We start from the raw sequence: 14,291 nt of genomic DNA, 5'->3' as shown, positions 1-14,291 counted from the left end.
CCGGTTCACAGTTTGACTATCTCTCACTAGGTAACCACCACCTGTACAGTACACCTTGCCTCCACACATCAGAAAAGGGGATTTCTTGTGGTAAGACCTGAGCTTATTGATTGTAAACTACTGTCATTCTGCATCTCATTTGCCTCACACAAGTCTTGGATACCATGAGATAACAACTTAGTATCTGCTCCCCTGCCACTTTCCTCTGGTAAATCAGCTGGTTCAACAGTTTCTTTCTGAAACTCAGACTCTGAATCTGGCAGAGCTGCTACATTGTCACCCCGTCTCAGAGTGCCCAAGCCTGTCGCAGAAGTTCTAACCTTTTTGACCTCTGGTGACAATATATATCTTCTCTCCAGCTCCCATAATATATCTTCCAAGTGTGACCAGTTCATCCTGGTCTGAGTTCACTCCCACACTGTATGTCCCTTCTTTTCCCCTCCATGAGATCATCACCTTGGCCACAGGAATCTCATTTGGACCCCCTCTGACTCTTCTTATTTTTACTGACTCATGGGGAATTATATTTGCTGAGATGATGAAATCCTCTCTGATCAGTGTGATTTCAGCACCAGTATCCAAAATTCCCAAATATCTTTTTTCCTCCACCAGAACTTCTCTCAGCCCAGAATCAAAGTTTTGGGCCTTCTCAGATCTGACATGACAGAAATGTACATTCTGTGGAGTGTCTGAATGGTTTTCAACTGTCTTTGCCATTCTGACTGAATATGGTATATGAGATGGCTGTGAGGGCTCAGTACAATTATATTGTAACTGTCCTGACTTCCCACACTTTCATTCATAGAATCATAGGAGGTTTGATTCTTATAGGAGGTTTGTTTAAATTTCCTTGTCACCGCCCCCCTTTTGACTGGGGACTCTGTTTCTTATCTTTTAATTGCCCCCTTTCCAGCCCCATAGAATTATCTCTGTGGTCAGTTGGTTTATAATGGTTTTCTCTGTGGAGTCTGCCTTCCCCTCCCCCTTTGTTCAGGGCTAACCAATCAACAAACTCATGAACATATTGAGGGCCTTTGTCTCTCACCAGCAATCTGATTTTTGCTTCTCCACGTATCAAACAAGGGTGCAATCCTGTGGGGATAGTCTGCTGCCTCTGAACTCAGAGGCGGCCAACTATCCAATGGTGGGCAGGTGGAGCATGGAGAGGATCCTCTCCTCTGCGCTCTGGCTGCCTTGAATTTGAGGCTAGACAGCCAATTTTGGCTGTCTAGCCCCAGGGCTCGTCAGAGTTGGGGGGGGGGCGGATGGTGCATAGGAAGCATCGTAATGGCGCTTCCATGGTCCCCTCCCTGCCCCCAGGAATGCCCCTGTTTCACCTGTTCTGTGCTGCTCACACGAGCGCAGAGCAGGGGATGTGCCACCTAGTGGGGGTGGGGGCAGAGAGTCAGGTTTCTGGGGACCAACCTCAGAGCTCCAAGCTCAGTTCCTAGAAACTGAAAAACCTTATGGCCATCTAGATGCTGTCTAGCGACCATAGGATTGTGCCCTAAGTCAGTAAATTTAGCCCCAACTCCACATATATCCTTACATATATTATATTCTTTATCACCTTTACCCTTTGGTAGCCACGAGCCGTAGGCATGGGATTTTGAAAAGCAGATAAATATTTATTATTTACAGAATTAAAGTGTTAAACAGTAAATAACCTCTTTACTCTCCTCCTGCACATATATAATTTACTCTCACACACATGTGTCAGGAGCGCCCTAGCTGCCTCTTGCAGTCCCCACCAATAGCCAACTCAGGACACAGACGACAAGGAATTCTTTCCAAGACTTTCTTCCTTTATTACTTTATGACTCTTTCAGAATACTAGTCGCTAGCGCCAAAGCAAGGAATAGCACTGGGGAAAGATAGTTGAGTAGCCTAAGCTCCAGGTAAGGCAGTTGGTCCCCGTCTGAAGGAGAATCACGGGAAGGCCCTGAACTTATGGGCTAGGGAGAGATCCTCCCTCTTTCCCTTGGGTCCTCAGGACGCGACCGTTGTTTGCTACACCTCCTTTCTGCGCCCTCCATCTGTTGTCGCTCCCTGCGTCTGTGCTGAGCGTCCAGCAAGCCCCCCTCCAGCGCTCTCTCACTGCCAGGGTCACTGTCAATCCCAGGAATGCTGGCAGGAGGAATCTCTGCCAGCTGCTGTGCTTGTGAGATATGAGCGAGCTCCTCTCGCACGGATTGCTGTTCCTCCTCAGAATCAGAACTGCTCTGGGGCTCTGTTGGCTCAGTTTCCACCCTGACAACATGCAGTCAATCCCCATTCTAATCCTATAAACACAGATCCTAGGCACTATCTATCTCCTCACAAGCCCTATCTATCTCTTCCCTGTCTAAAACTCCACAGGCACTGCTCTCTGTTTACATATTGTACACCATTTGCCCCCGCCCCTGCACTCACTCAGCCAATCATCTCACATATGCAGATACAACATACCTCCTGTTGCTCATACCACTCACTCTCTAGATCTACTTACCAGAAAATACAGAGTCATAACATTAATGCAAACATATACACAGATTCATAACATATATACATGTGACATCACAGCCCCATCGAGTTCAATGGGGCTTACTTTCAAATAAGCATAAAGTCAGCACAAAGGGATCCTAAGTGGCATTAAAAGCTTGACAAAGCACTTTGCCTGGTGCATGAAGGCACCAGGTGAGTAGTCTAGGAAGGAAGTTCTGTAATTTGGGTGCCACCACAGAAAAGGTTCTCTTCCCAGTAGCGACCTGCCTAACCTCAAAAGACAGGAGCACTTGGAAAAGGATCCCTGAAGATGACCACATCTGGCAAATATTTCTATGGGAGAAGACTATCATCATTATATCCCACCTTTTTCCCAATACTGGGACTCAAGGCGGCTTTACAACATTAAAACTTATACAATTAAAATCTGTCATGTAGAGAAAACAGCCATTTAGATATGGCCTAAAGACGCTTCAAAGTTTTAAAAATCAAAAACAGCATTTTGAATTGAGCCTGAAAACAAATTGGTAGCCAGTGAGGATCTTTTAACGCTGGAGTAATATGTTCAGGGTAGTCCATACTGGTTAATACTCTGGCCATGTTCTACACCAGACAGTTTTCAGAGGTAGACCAACATACAATGCATTCCACTAGTCTAGTCTGGGTGTTACTTGAGCACGGATTACTGTGGCCAGGTTATCCCTCTCCAAGAAGGACACAGGTAGCACACCAACAGTAGTTGATGAGAGAAACTGAACCACAGATGCCATTTGTGCATCCATTAGCCATACAGGTTTAATTGGATATCCTGTGGAGCAGGGGTGGGGAATTTCTGGGTGGAGGCAGGATGCTGTCAAGGGGTGTGGCCATACGCATACTATCATCCAATCCCTTACCAAAGTGCAATAGTCAGAAATAACAGGGGGATCCCTCTCTCCACTCCCTCCCCAAGCCCTTGGTAGCCTCCAGGTCAAGGGGCTTGGGGAGGGTGCCAAAACCTCCACAGGCCAGATTAGCTCCTCACCCATGCTGTAGAGCATGACTCTTCCTAGCTTCCTATCTCCACTGGTGAACCTCCCAACTTCTCACTCTGCTTCTGTCAGAGGAGGATTTTTTTCTCTAAGCCTTTAACTGCCGAATATTTTTGTTCTTCAGACTTACTTCCCACCACCACCTCTCCCCTTCACTTTAGAAAGGAGAAAAGGGTTTGGGGAGCTGCAGCAAGTTGGGCAAGCACCACCTTTAAACTCTCCACAGTGGGTTTAAGTGCTGGAGAGTACATGGCTGAGTGCTGGAGAGCAAAACAGGCCACCTCATGGTATTAAAATTTCCCCACCACATTTTATCCATTTTATCCCAATTCCCAATGGGGAAAGAGCGGGATTTCCTCCATCCTACCATCAGAGAATGAGATGAAGTTGAGTCTCTGGCAGGGATTCATCCGTCTGTTCATTGGATCTGGAGAAGCTACTGAATGCACCAGACAGAACAGAGTCATACTCATGCCTATAAGCCCAAACTGCACAATCCACGGAGGCTTTGGCTCTCTCTGCAGGCCCTGGGGATCGGATAATGGGGTAATTCAGTCCTTCACCCAGAAGACGGTCCCCACTTCTTTAGGGTGGTAAACCACACAAGTTGGTTCTATTCAATCCTGTCTACTCACCTTCCCTCGTCACCACCAACTGATGGAGACTTAGTCTACCCGGTAATCTGTATGTGGATATGCAAAGTGATGGTGCACAATTTCTGCACTGTGCATTTCAATAATGTAAGAGAACAAAGTGTTTATGCTCCCTTCTTCCTCCCACAAATTGGCTCATCTAGCTTAGAGCACAGGGACATATAGCAGTGAAAAGACAGAAGATACTAGCTTTGTCCTGTACCCTGGGCTTCATCATAGGAAGTCCTAAATATCTGCCCTCTACCCATCATTCCCTCAACCCCTAAAAGGCCCACAAGGGGTATGGGCCAGTGCAGAAGCCACATCTGTGCCCACTCTGCCTTTTCCTCAGATTAGAGGATGAGGAAGCTGTATCCAGGCAGAGCTTGCAATTCGCTTGAGATATAAGGAGATCCACCAAAGGATCCCAAATCTGATCATGACCCTTTGGAAGATCAATCCTTGAAGACCCCATTCCCATGATCAATCAACTACCAGCTGAGCCAGCCTGTCATGTGCGTCATGCTCCACTCTTATTGAATAATAGAATAAAAGGATTTTCCTCTACTTTCTGATATTCTTTAAATGTCCACATGTCCCCTTAAACCTTTTGAAAAGCTAAATGGACATGGCTTCTTCAGGCTTTGCTTACTTGCCTGTGAGTCCCTTTCTCATGAGAGGTCTTCTCTAGATTATTTTAAAGTATATTAGTATCCTCCTTGAGCGGTGATGACCAGAAATGAACATAATACTCGAAATGAGCATTATATTCTGTGCAGAGTAGAAATAGTACAACTATTTTCCTCCAAATCTTTGATTTAATGCTTGTGTTAATGCAACCACAGCAAACAATGTTGACGTGAGTTGTTTGTTGTTCAGTCGTTAAGTCGTGTCTGACTCTTCGTGACCCCATGGACCATAGCACGCCAGGCCTTCCTGTCCTGCGCTGTCTCCCGGAGTGTGCTCAAGTCCATATTCATTGCATCGGTGATGCTATCTAGCCATCTCATCCTCTGCCGTCCCCTTCTCCTTTTGCCTTCAGTCTTTCCCAGCATCAGGGTCTTTTCCAGGGAGTTTTCTCTTCGCATTAGGTGGCTAAAATATTTGAGCTTCAGCTTCAGTATCTTTCCTTCCAATGAACAGTCAGGGTTGATTTCCTTTAGGATTGACTGATTTGACCTCCTTGCGGTCCAGAGGACTCATAAGAGTCTTCTCCAGCACCACAGTTGGAAAGCATCAATTCCTCAGCACTCAGCCTTCCTTATAGTCCAGCTCTCAAAGCCATACGTTACTACTGGGAAAACCATAGCTTTGATTAGACGGACCTTTGTCGGCAAGGTGATGTCTCTGCTTCTCACTATGCTCTCTAGGTTTGCCATAGCTTTCCTCCCAAGGAGCAAGCGTCTTTTAATTTCATGGATACAGTCACTGTCTGTAGTGATCTTGGAGCCCAAGAAAATAAAATCTGTCACTGCTTCCATTTCTTCCAATTCCATATGCCAAGAAGTGATGGGGCCAGATGCCATGATCTTTTTTTAATGTTGAGTTTCAAACCAGCTTTTGCACTCTTCTCTTTCACCCTCAGCTAGAGGCTCTTGAGATCCTCTTCGCTTTCTGTCATTAGGGTGGTATCATCTGCGTATCTGAGGTTGTTGATAATTCTCCCGGCAATCTTAATTCCGACCTGTGATTCATTCAACCTGGCGTTTCACATGATGTACTCTGCATATAAGTTAAATAAGCAGGGCGGCAATATACAGCCTTGTCGTACTCCTTTCCCAATTTTGAACCAATCGGTTGTTCCATGTCTGGTTCTTATTGTTGCTTCTTGACCCTCGTACAGGTTTCTCAGGAGACAGGTAAGGTGGTCTGGTACTCCCATCTCTTTAAGAATTTGCCACAGTTTGTTGTGATCCACACAATCAAAGGCTTTATCGTAGTCAATGAAGCAGAAATAGACATTTTTCTGGAATTCTCTTGCTTTCTCCATGATCCAGCGAAAGTTGGCGATTTGATCTCTAGTTCCTCTGCCTCTTCGAAACCCAGCTTGTACTTCCGGTAGTTCTCGGTTCGCATACTGCTGAAGCCTAGCTTGTAGGATTTTGAGCATCACCTTGCTGGCATGTGAAATGAGCGCAATTGTGCGGTAGTTTGAACACTGTTTGGCGTTGCCCTTCTTTGGAATTGGAATGTAAACTGACCTTTTCCAGTCTTGTGCCACTGTTGAGTGTTCCAAATTTGTTGGCATATTGAGTGCAGCACTTTAACAGCATCATCTTTTAGGATTTTAAATAGCTCAGCTGGAAGACTGTCATCTCCGCTAGCTTTGTTGTTACTAATGCTTCCTAAGGCCCACTTGACTTCACTCTCTAGGATGTCTGGCTCAAGTTCAGTGACCGCACTATCATGGCTATCAGGGACATTAAGATCTTTCCTGTATAGTTCTTCCATGTATTCTTTCCACCTGTTCTTAATCTCATCTGCTTCTGTTAGGAAGCTGCTTCTGTTAGGTCCCTGCCTTCTTTGTCCTTTATCATGCCCGTCTTTGCACAAAACGTTCCCTTGAGATCTCCGATTTTCTTGAAGAGGTCTCTAGTCTTTCCCATTCTGTTGTTTTCTTCGATTTCTTTGCATTGTTCATTTAAGAAGGCCTTCTTGTCTCTCCTTGCTATTCTCTGGAACTCTGCATTCAGTTGGATATATCTTCCCCTTTCTCCCTTGCTTTTTGCTTCCCTTCTTTCCTCAGCTACTTGTAAAGCCTCCTCAGACAGCCACTTGGCTTTCTTGCATTTCTTTTTCTTTGGGATGGATTTCGTTGCTGCCTCCTGAACAATGTTACGGACCTCCGTCCATAGTTCCTCAGGCACTCCTCAGGTCTAATCCCTTAAATCTGTTCGTCACCTCCACCATATATTCATCAGGGATATGATTTAGGTCATACCTGAATGGTTTAGTGGTTTTCCCTACGCTCTTCAATTTAAGCCGAAATTTTGCAACAAGAAGCTCATGATCTGAGCCACAGTCAGCTCCAGGTCTTGTTTTGACTGACTGTATAGAGCTTCTCCATCTTTGGCTGCAAAGGACATAATCAATCTGATTTCGATATTGACCATCTGGTGATGTCCATGTGTAGAGTCGCCTCTTGTGCTGTTGGAAAAGAGTGTTCGCTATGATCAGCGTGTTCTCTTGGCAAAACTCTATTAGCCTTTGTCCTGCTTCATTTTGTACACCAAGGCCATGCTTGCCTGTTATCCCAGTGATTTCTTGACTTCCTACTTTAGCATTCCAATCCCCTATGATGAAGAGGACATCTTTTTTTGGTGTTAGTTCTAGAAGGTGTTGTAGGTCTTCATAGAACTGATCAACCTCAGCTTCTTCGGCATCAGTGGTTGGGGCATAGACTTTAATTACTGTGATGTTGAATGGTTTGCCTTGGATTCGTACTGAGATCATTCTATCGTTTTTGAGATTGTACCCCAGTACTGCTTTTCCCACCCTTTTATTGTCTATGAGTCAACAAAATTGACTCCATTTCTTCTAAGGGATTCTTGCCCACAGTAGTAGATATGATGGTCACCTGAATTAAATTCGCCCGTGCTTGTCCATTTTAGTTTACTAATTCCCAAGATGTTGATGTTCAATCTTGCCATCTCATGTTTGACCATCTCCAGCTTACCTTGATTCATTGATCTGACATTCCAGGTTCCTAAACAATATTGTTCTTTACAGCATCGGATTTTCTTTTCACCACCAGACACATCCACAGCTGAGTGTCCTTTCGGCTTTGGCCCAGCCGCTTCACTCTTTCTGGTGCTACTTGGAAATATCCTCTGCTCTTCCCCAGTAGCATATTGGACACCTTCCGACCTGAGGGGCTCATCTTCCGGCGTCATATCTTTTAGCCTTGTGATACGTTCCATGGGGTTTTCTTGGCAAGAATACTGGAGTGGGTTGCCATTTCCTTCTCCAGTGGACCACATTTTGTCAGAACTCTCCACCATGACCTGTCCATCTTGGGTGGCCCTGCATGGCATAGCTTATGGCTTCACTGAGTTACGCAAGCCCCTTCGCCACAACAAGGCAGTAATCCATGAAGGGGACTCAGATAATTAGTTTGCTATTATTATGTATAATAACTCTTGGTTCTTCTGGGTTCTAGTCCTCACTTGGCCATGGAAGCTCACTGGGTGACTTTGGGCCAGTCACAGACTCTCAGCCCAACCTACCTCACAGGGTTGTTGTCGTGAGGATAAAATGGAGAGGAGGAGGATTATGTATGCCACCTTGTGCTCCTTGCAAGAGGAAAAAAGGCGGGATATAAATGCAATAAATAAATATTATTTAGATAATTTTGACTTTTTGGCTGACCACCCAGATCTGCATCAGAATCCACTTCTTCATCCAGACTATGAAAGAAAATGTTAATGTTCCATTCCAGTTTGCTACTGAAATACTAATTATTAGGCTGGTGAAATATTGACCCATATATGACAAGTAGTTGTCAAGCAATGGTGACTTGGTAAAACTGTAACAAAAGAAAGATCTGTGCCATTTACAAAAAACAACACATTTAATTGATATTAAATTAAAGTGTAAACCAGGATGATCAGTTATTTACACTTGCATGATATAAACATATTTAAACCACATTCAACATAACCTGATTTTATCCTGAGACCTGAGGGCTTGGTCAGGCAGTTGCAAACAGGGATTCACACAGTTTGGCTGGCCTTGCTCAACAGTTTGGTCAACAGACCCTCTGATTCCCACTACTATGGAATACGGAGCAGGGAAAAGGCAGTAGACACCCATCTCCTGTTGGGCTGGGCTGTTCTCTGAAGACTTAAAAAAAATAGTTATTTTTATTATTATTTAATTGTTAAAATTTATATATCACATTTTTTGAAGAAGCTACCAAGACAATGAACAATTAAAAAAACCTAGAATACTAAAACATCAAATTGTTGCACAATTTAAAAGTCTAGGTTAAAGAGATATCTGGTGGGGTCATTGGTCAACTTGCAACAATCTCTCTTGCTGTTTCTATGTGCCTCTGAAGAAGGGTGGAGGTGAGAGGCTGAGCCTTTTTTTCAGAAGAGGGGCAGAATTGTTTACTCACTTCACACTGGTCTGTTTGGTACTTGGAAGTTGGGGAGAAAGATTCTCACTGCTTCTGAGTGTCCTAGCCTAGCTATACTGCCTCTTCCATAAGGAAAATGATCATACTGGTCTGGGAGGCACTCAAAAGCAGTCATCTAAGTACACCACTGCCTGATGCAAGGCAGGTGAGAAACTCCATTCCACTGTCCAAGGAGTGCCGGAGGGGCAAATTTATCACTCCCACCAAGGAGGTGAGAAAGTGAGACCATTCTGCACAGCATGTTCAAAGCAGCCTCTTGCTTTGTCCTCATTCTCGAATGTGGCTTGCCAGGAAGAGATTCTTTTCAATAACAGCAAACTGGCCTGGTTACCAGTTTTATTTTAAATGATATTTAACAAAGTATACATAGTAACTATAAAAAATATCATTTTAAACAATTTAAAGTAATGCCCTTAACCTTTCTCTGGTACTTCCTGACTTGTGTTTTTTGTACCAACACCTTGCTGTCAACTATAGTGTAGCCTCTCCTTTTCTGTTGTAGGTGTTGCCATCCAGTGAAGAGCCAGTCCTGTTCCCACATGCAATCTCCATAAAGGAGGAGACTTACTGTGGTGAAAAGGCATCTCCATTTACCACCCCTCAATCCATAAAGGAGGATGTCTGTCAGATCAGCAGAGAATCATTCCCTGCAGCACTTTTAAAAGAGGAGGGTGACAACTTTCATTCCAATCAATTGTCATCATCGTTCGTCCCAGCATTGCCTGTAAAGGAAGAACCAGCACAGCTTGGTGAAGTACTTAATTTGTGCCTCCCAGCACCATCTGTAAAGCAGAAGAGACAGTCTACAGTGTTCAAGCCACCACCCCAGAGCATGTTGGACATGCTGGTTATAAAGAGGCAAGAGAAGCATGAAATGGGTAGATCCAGAAGGAAGCAGCACTTAGCCCTGCCTTGCTCAGAAGAACCAGTCCTGCTCCTGCCAAGCAGCAGTAGTTCAGATTCATTCATGCTGAGGCATGACCTTCCCTTTGATCAGGAAATGCCTTCTCTGGGAAACATGTCCTACTTTAGCTGCTTTCAGGGGGAAGGTGGCCCTTTTAAAACTCCAATAAAAGAGATGTTCTGCAAGCTGCCAATTTCTTCCACCCCTAGTAGTAAAGCACCTGTAACTACCCCAACATTCTTGGCAGCTACTGACCCCTGGAGATTAGCACCATTTGTCAAGGAAACTAGCAATCTGGATTTCAGCCCTGTGAGAAACCCTCCATTACCATTATTATCCCTCCAGGAGAACTTAGACCTTTGGGGATTTAGTAGCACTCCCCTAAGCGTGATTCCCCTGTGTGATTCCCCACAGCTGCCATTTCTAAATGCAGAAGCTAATGATATGGTGTCTGGGCCCTTGACAAGTTCTCCTGCACCCAGCAAACAGTCATCCCCAGAGCTTCGGGCCTCTGTTCTTCCAGATAACCGTTCACTCCTAGAAGGCCTAGTCCTAGATACCATGAATGACAGTTTGACCAAAATCCTACTAGATGTCAGTTTTCCTGGCCTTGAGGATGACCTGAGTACTGATTTCAGCTGGTCACAGTTAATTCCTGAGCTGAAATGAACAAAACTGGCTGATATATTCTGAAAACTGCTCGCTGTTAATAAACAAGGGGCACAGATGGTGTTTTCTTAACTAATTCTTAAGTAACACACTAGGATGATTCTATGATATAGCTGGCCATAAAATGGCCCAGGGGCTGCTTGGCATTCCAGTGGATATTGCTCTTAGTTATATAGAGGGTCAAGACACTGTATAAACAATCAAGAAAGCCTAAGTCCATTCCTTATGAAAGCTTTTAGGGAGAATTCCCATTTCCTTTTAATGGTACTCCAGTTTATAGGTTTCGATCTTGTTCGTAGGTTTGGATCCTTGTTAATATTTGTACATTTTACATGCTTTTTAAAGTATAAATTGGGTGACTAAATGCCAAGAAGGACTGAGCTCTTGTACCTTTAATAGTTGCAGAGGGTTCAGCTTGTAATGAGAAAAATTTACCAAAGGTTCCCTCTACTAGACAAGTATTAAGTGTAGGAACTCCGAAATCCTACATAGCCACTCTTAAGTACAAATAATTTTATTCATTTAGGATTGCCATTTTTTTCCTTCCTTGTTCTTGTGGTTTTAACAGGAACTTAACACAAAAGAATTTGGCAGCTGAAGCATTTCCCATCATATGTCATTGCCAGAAAAAGCTTATTCTGCTTAATTCTTCATATCAGGCTCTGTTAAAGGCACAGAAAAAATAAAGATGGTTACTCTACCCAGAAATCATGTAATAGTCTGAAGTGTCTCCTCTACCAATAGTACAAACTCAACAAAATTTGGGTCTTCTTGATATCCCATCACAGGATCCCAGTTGTATACAAAATGCTTTTATCTCAAACATGTATACAAAGATACACAATATATATAAAACCATACATATAGAAAACAGATAGCAATATATTCAAAACTACACTATGGAATACCACATATGTTTCAATAAATAGCCTTTATCAAATTCATATGATTAATTCTAATTCCTTGGGTAAAAAACTTTTCTGTTGGAATCCTGTTGTGTTGTTATCAAGCTGTTCTGTTGTGTTGTTACCAAGATGAAATACTCCCTCTAATCTGGTGATACTTGTGCTCTTCCAGATGTAAAACATCCACCTCATTCTTTCTTTGGGTGAGAGATATCATCTACCCAAGGAAAGGGTGATATCTCCAGAAGAGCCAAGAACAGGAAGAAATTCATTTAGAATTTGGCATAATATAAGTTTGTTCAACACTTTTACAGTTTTTACACTTTGAGATTTTACAGCTGGAAGAGCACAAATATCACTGGATGAGTGGGAGAATTTCAGTGTGATAACAGCACAACTGGATTCCAACAGAAAAGTTTTCCGAAGGTATTTGAGGGTGCAATCCTATGCATTCCCCAGCCAGCCTTGGGAGTTGTAGGCCTTTTCTCTGTCTAAGCATGCATAGGATTGAGCCCTGGATCAATTATATAAACTTGATAAAGGCTATTTGTCAAAATGGTATTTCACAGTCTACTTTCTTGTTGAATATATTATGTGTTTTCTATATTATGAGTATTTTTCTATACATGTTTGAGAGATAAGCATCCTCCTTCAATAGACCACTTCTAACTAAGGACTAGGTGGTATTTGCTGGTCTAGAACCTATTGCCTTTTAAATCTAGCTCTGATGTCAATGTTACTTCCCCATAAATCCCTGACACTTAAATGCCCAGCACAACAATGGACCAGTGCAGAAACTCTGTAGTCCTCAAAGGAGAGTGTTCCTATAGACACAGCAATATAGGCACCCAGCATCGACTTTTGCAAGAATGGTGGTTAAAACACAGGCCACTGCACTCCCTCAAATCACCATCAGGTAGCAACAGCTGTCAGTGTGGTCAGATGCTATTTTCTTCATGGGGACATGCCATGGGAGCTTTTAGAGAGTCTGGGCAGGCACGACATAGCTGCCCAAATTAAGGAAGTAACCTTTATAATCCCTAACAACTGGAGCACTAGTGTAGAACTTCAAAAATGGATCCTCCAATTTTCAGCTGGGGGAGGGGAGCATTCTAAGCAGGTTATCAGACATTTTTCTTCACATTTTAAGGATGCACCAGGGCAAGTTGTTCCGCTTCTCAATATTGATGTTAAAAAGAGGGAACTCTGTGAAGTGTAATGTTTTTTAAAGGCACAGAACAGGAGCCTGGCCTTTTAAAAACAAAAATCACCTGGAACCACACGCAGGTACTTCAACCACAGTCTATGTTTCTGATATAGCCAGCATAGAAGTCTAATTCTGGTAGGTGTATTTCCTTAGAATTATTCATCTCCCTCAGTACTGCTTATTTAAAAGCTTAGGTCAATTGTTTTCCCTATTCCTCTACCATTAGAGTTTACGTTTTCCTTTCTTTGGACCATTCCTATGAGGCTGACCAGGGATTATCATTGGGCCACCCATTTCAGAAGCAGAAACAGTTGATCAAAGAACTCCCATAGATGCTTGTCAGCCTGCCAAGGTTGCAATTACTTTGTTTCCTACTAGTGCTGCAACTTGCAACAGCCCAGCATCTCTCACAAAGGAATCTATCCTGGACAATAATTCTCTTATGACTGTGAGCTATGAGCTGCCTTTTTGTTTTAATCTCAAATCTAAGACACATAATTATGTGTCTTAGATTTGAGCTTAGAGAGCTCTAGAGCTCTCGTTTGCAGTATGAATTCCAAGCTCAGTTAGTGATCTTACAATATGAAATATGATCTTACAATATGGGCTTTGAATTCAAATATCATCTCTGTGTGATGTCCTTCACTTCTGAAAAATGTTTCTCTACTATTGAACATGCAGGAGATACCCCCGTTCCCCCCCCCCCGCCATATACTCTCAAGCGTACACCTAGGCTAACACTTCATATGGTCTCCGCTACTATCGCTGCTGTTTAAACACTGGGTTCGAAATGGCTTTGCAGCGAATAGCAAGTAGCAATGAAAACCAAGATTGTCTCTGGGAGGACCCAGTTCTCACCAGTCTGCCAAAGGTGTATTCTCAGGGGTAACAAGGCACTGAAGTATTTGCCTCTCCCTTCAAGCAACTACTGCTCTACCATAAAAAAAAAAAAGATGTAAGTTTTCCCCCTATTCTGTACTACTTCATGCAGCATGGTGACACTGCTGTTTCTATGTTTTTCATATTGTTTTACTGTTTGAATGTTATTATATTCTGTTTCATGGTGAACGATAGCTCATAAATTCTCTAAATAAATATTATCCTACAATGAAGGTGCTGATTTATTTTGTGGGGTTCTTGGTTTCCTTCTCACCCCCCACACCCCCAATTCCATTGGGTTTTTCTGGACATTGGGATCAGTGAATGTGAGGAAATACAACAATGCACATCCAAAGTACTGAAGAGGAATTTTTATTTATTATATATTTATTCACAATGCAATCCTCTTCACGTCTACTCAGAAGAAAGTCCCATTCAGC

At 43.2% G+C, this 14,291-nt stretch overlaps 1 protein-coding gene across 2 annotated transcripts in view; it reads left to right on the top strand.

Moving 5' to 3' along the window:
- FOXM1 (forkhead box M1) overlaps positions 1 to 14,076 on the top strand; it is a 66,655-nt gene extending 52,579 nt beyond the window's left edge. For both annotated transcript variants that reach the window (XM_084857151.1, XM_084857152.1), the window contains one exon: positions 9,790 to 14,076. In XM_084857151.1, the coding sequence (XP_084713277.1) occupies positions 9,790 to 10,860 (1,071 nt within the window). In that variant the 3' untranslated portion in view covers positions 10,861 to 14,076. The remainder of the gene's footprint in view (positions 1 to 9,789) is intronic.
- The last annotated feature ends 215 nt before the right edge of the window (positions 14,077 to 14,291 follow it).

The sequence above is a fragment of the Heloderma suspectum genome, chromosome 5 (genome assembly GCF_057233095.1).
Source record: "Heloderma suspectum isolate Gila_16-S chromosome 5, 16-S_ref, whole genome shotgun sequence".
In the NCBI taxonomy this organism is placed as follows: Eukaryota; Metazoa; Chordata; class Lepidosauria; order Squamata; family Helodermatidae; genus Heloderma; species Heloderma suspectum.
Note: the sequence above shows the minus strand (reverse complement) of the source record. Positions and strands in the feature narration are given on the sequence as shown.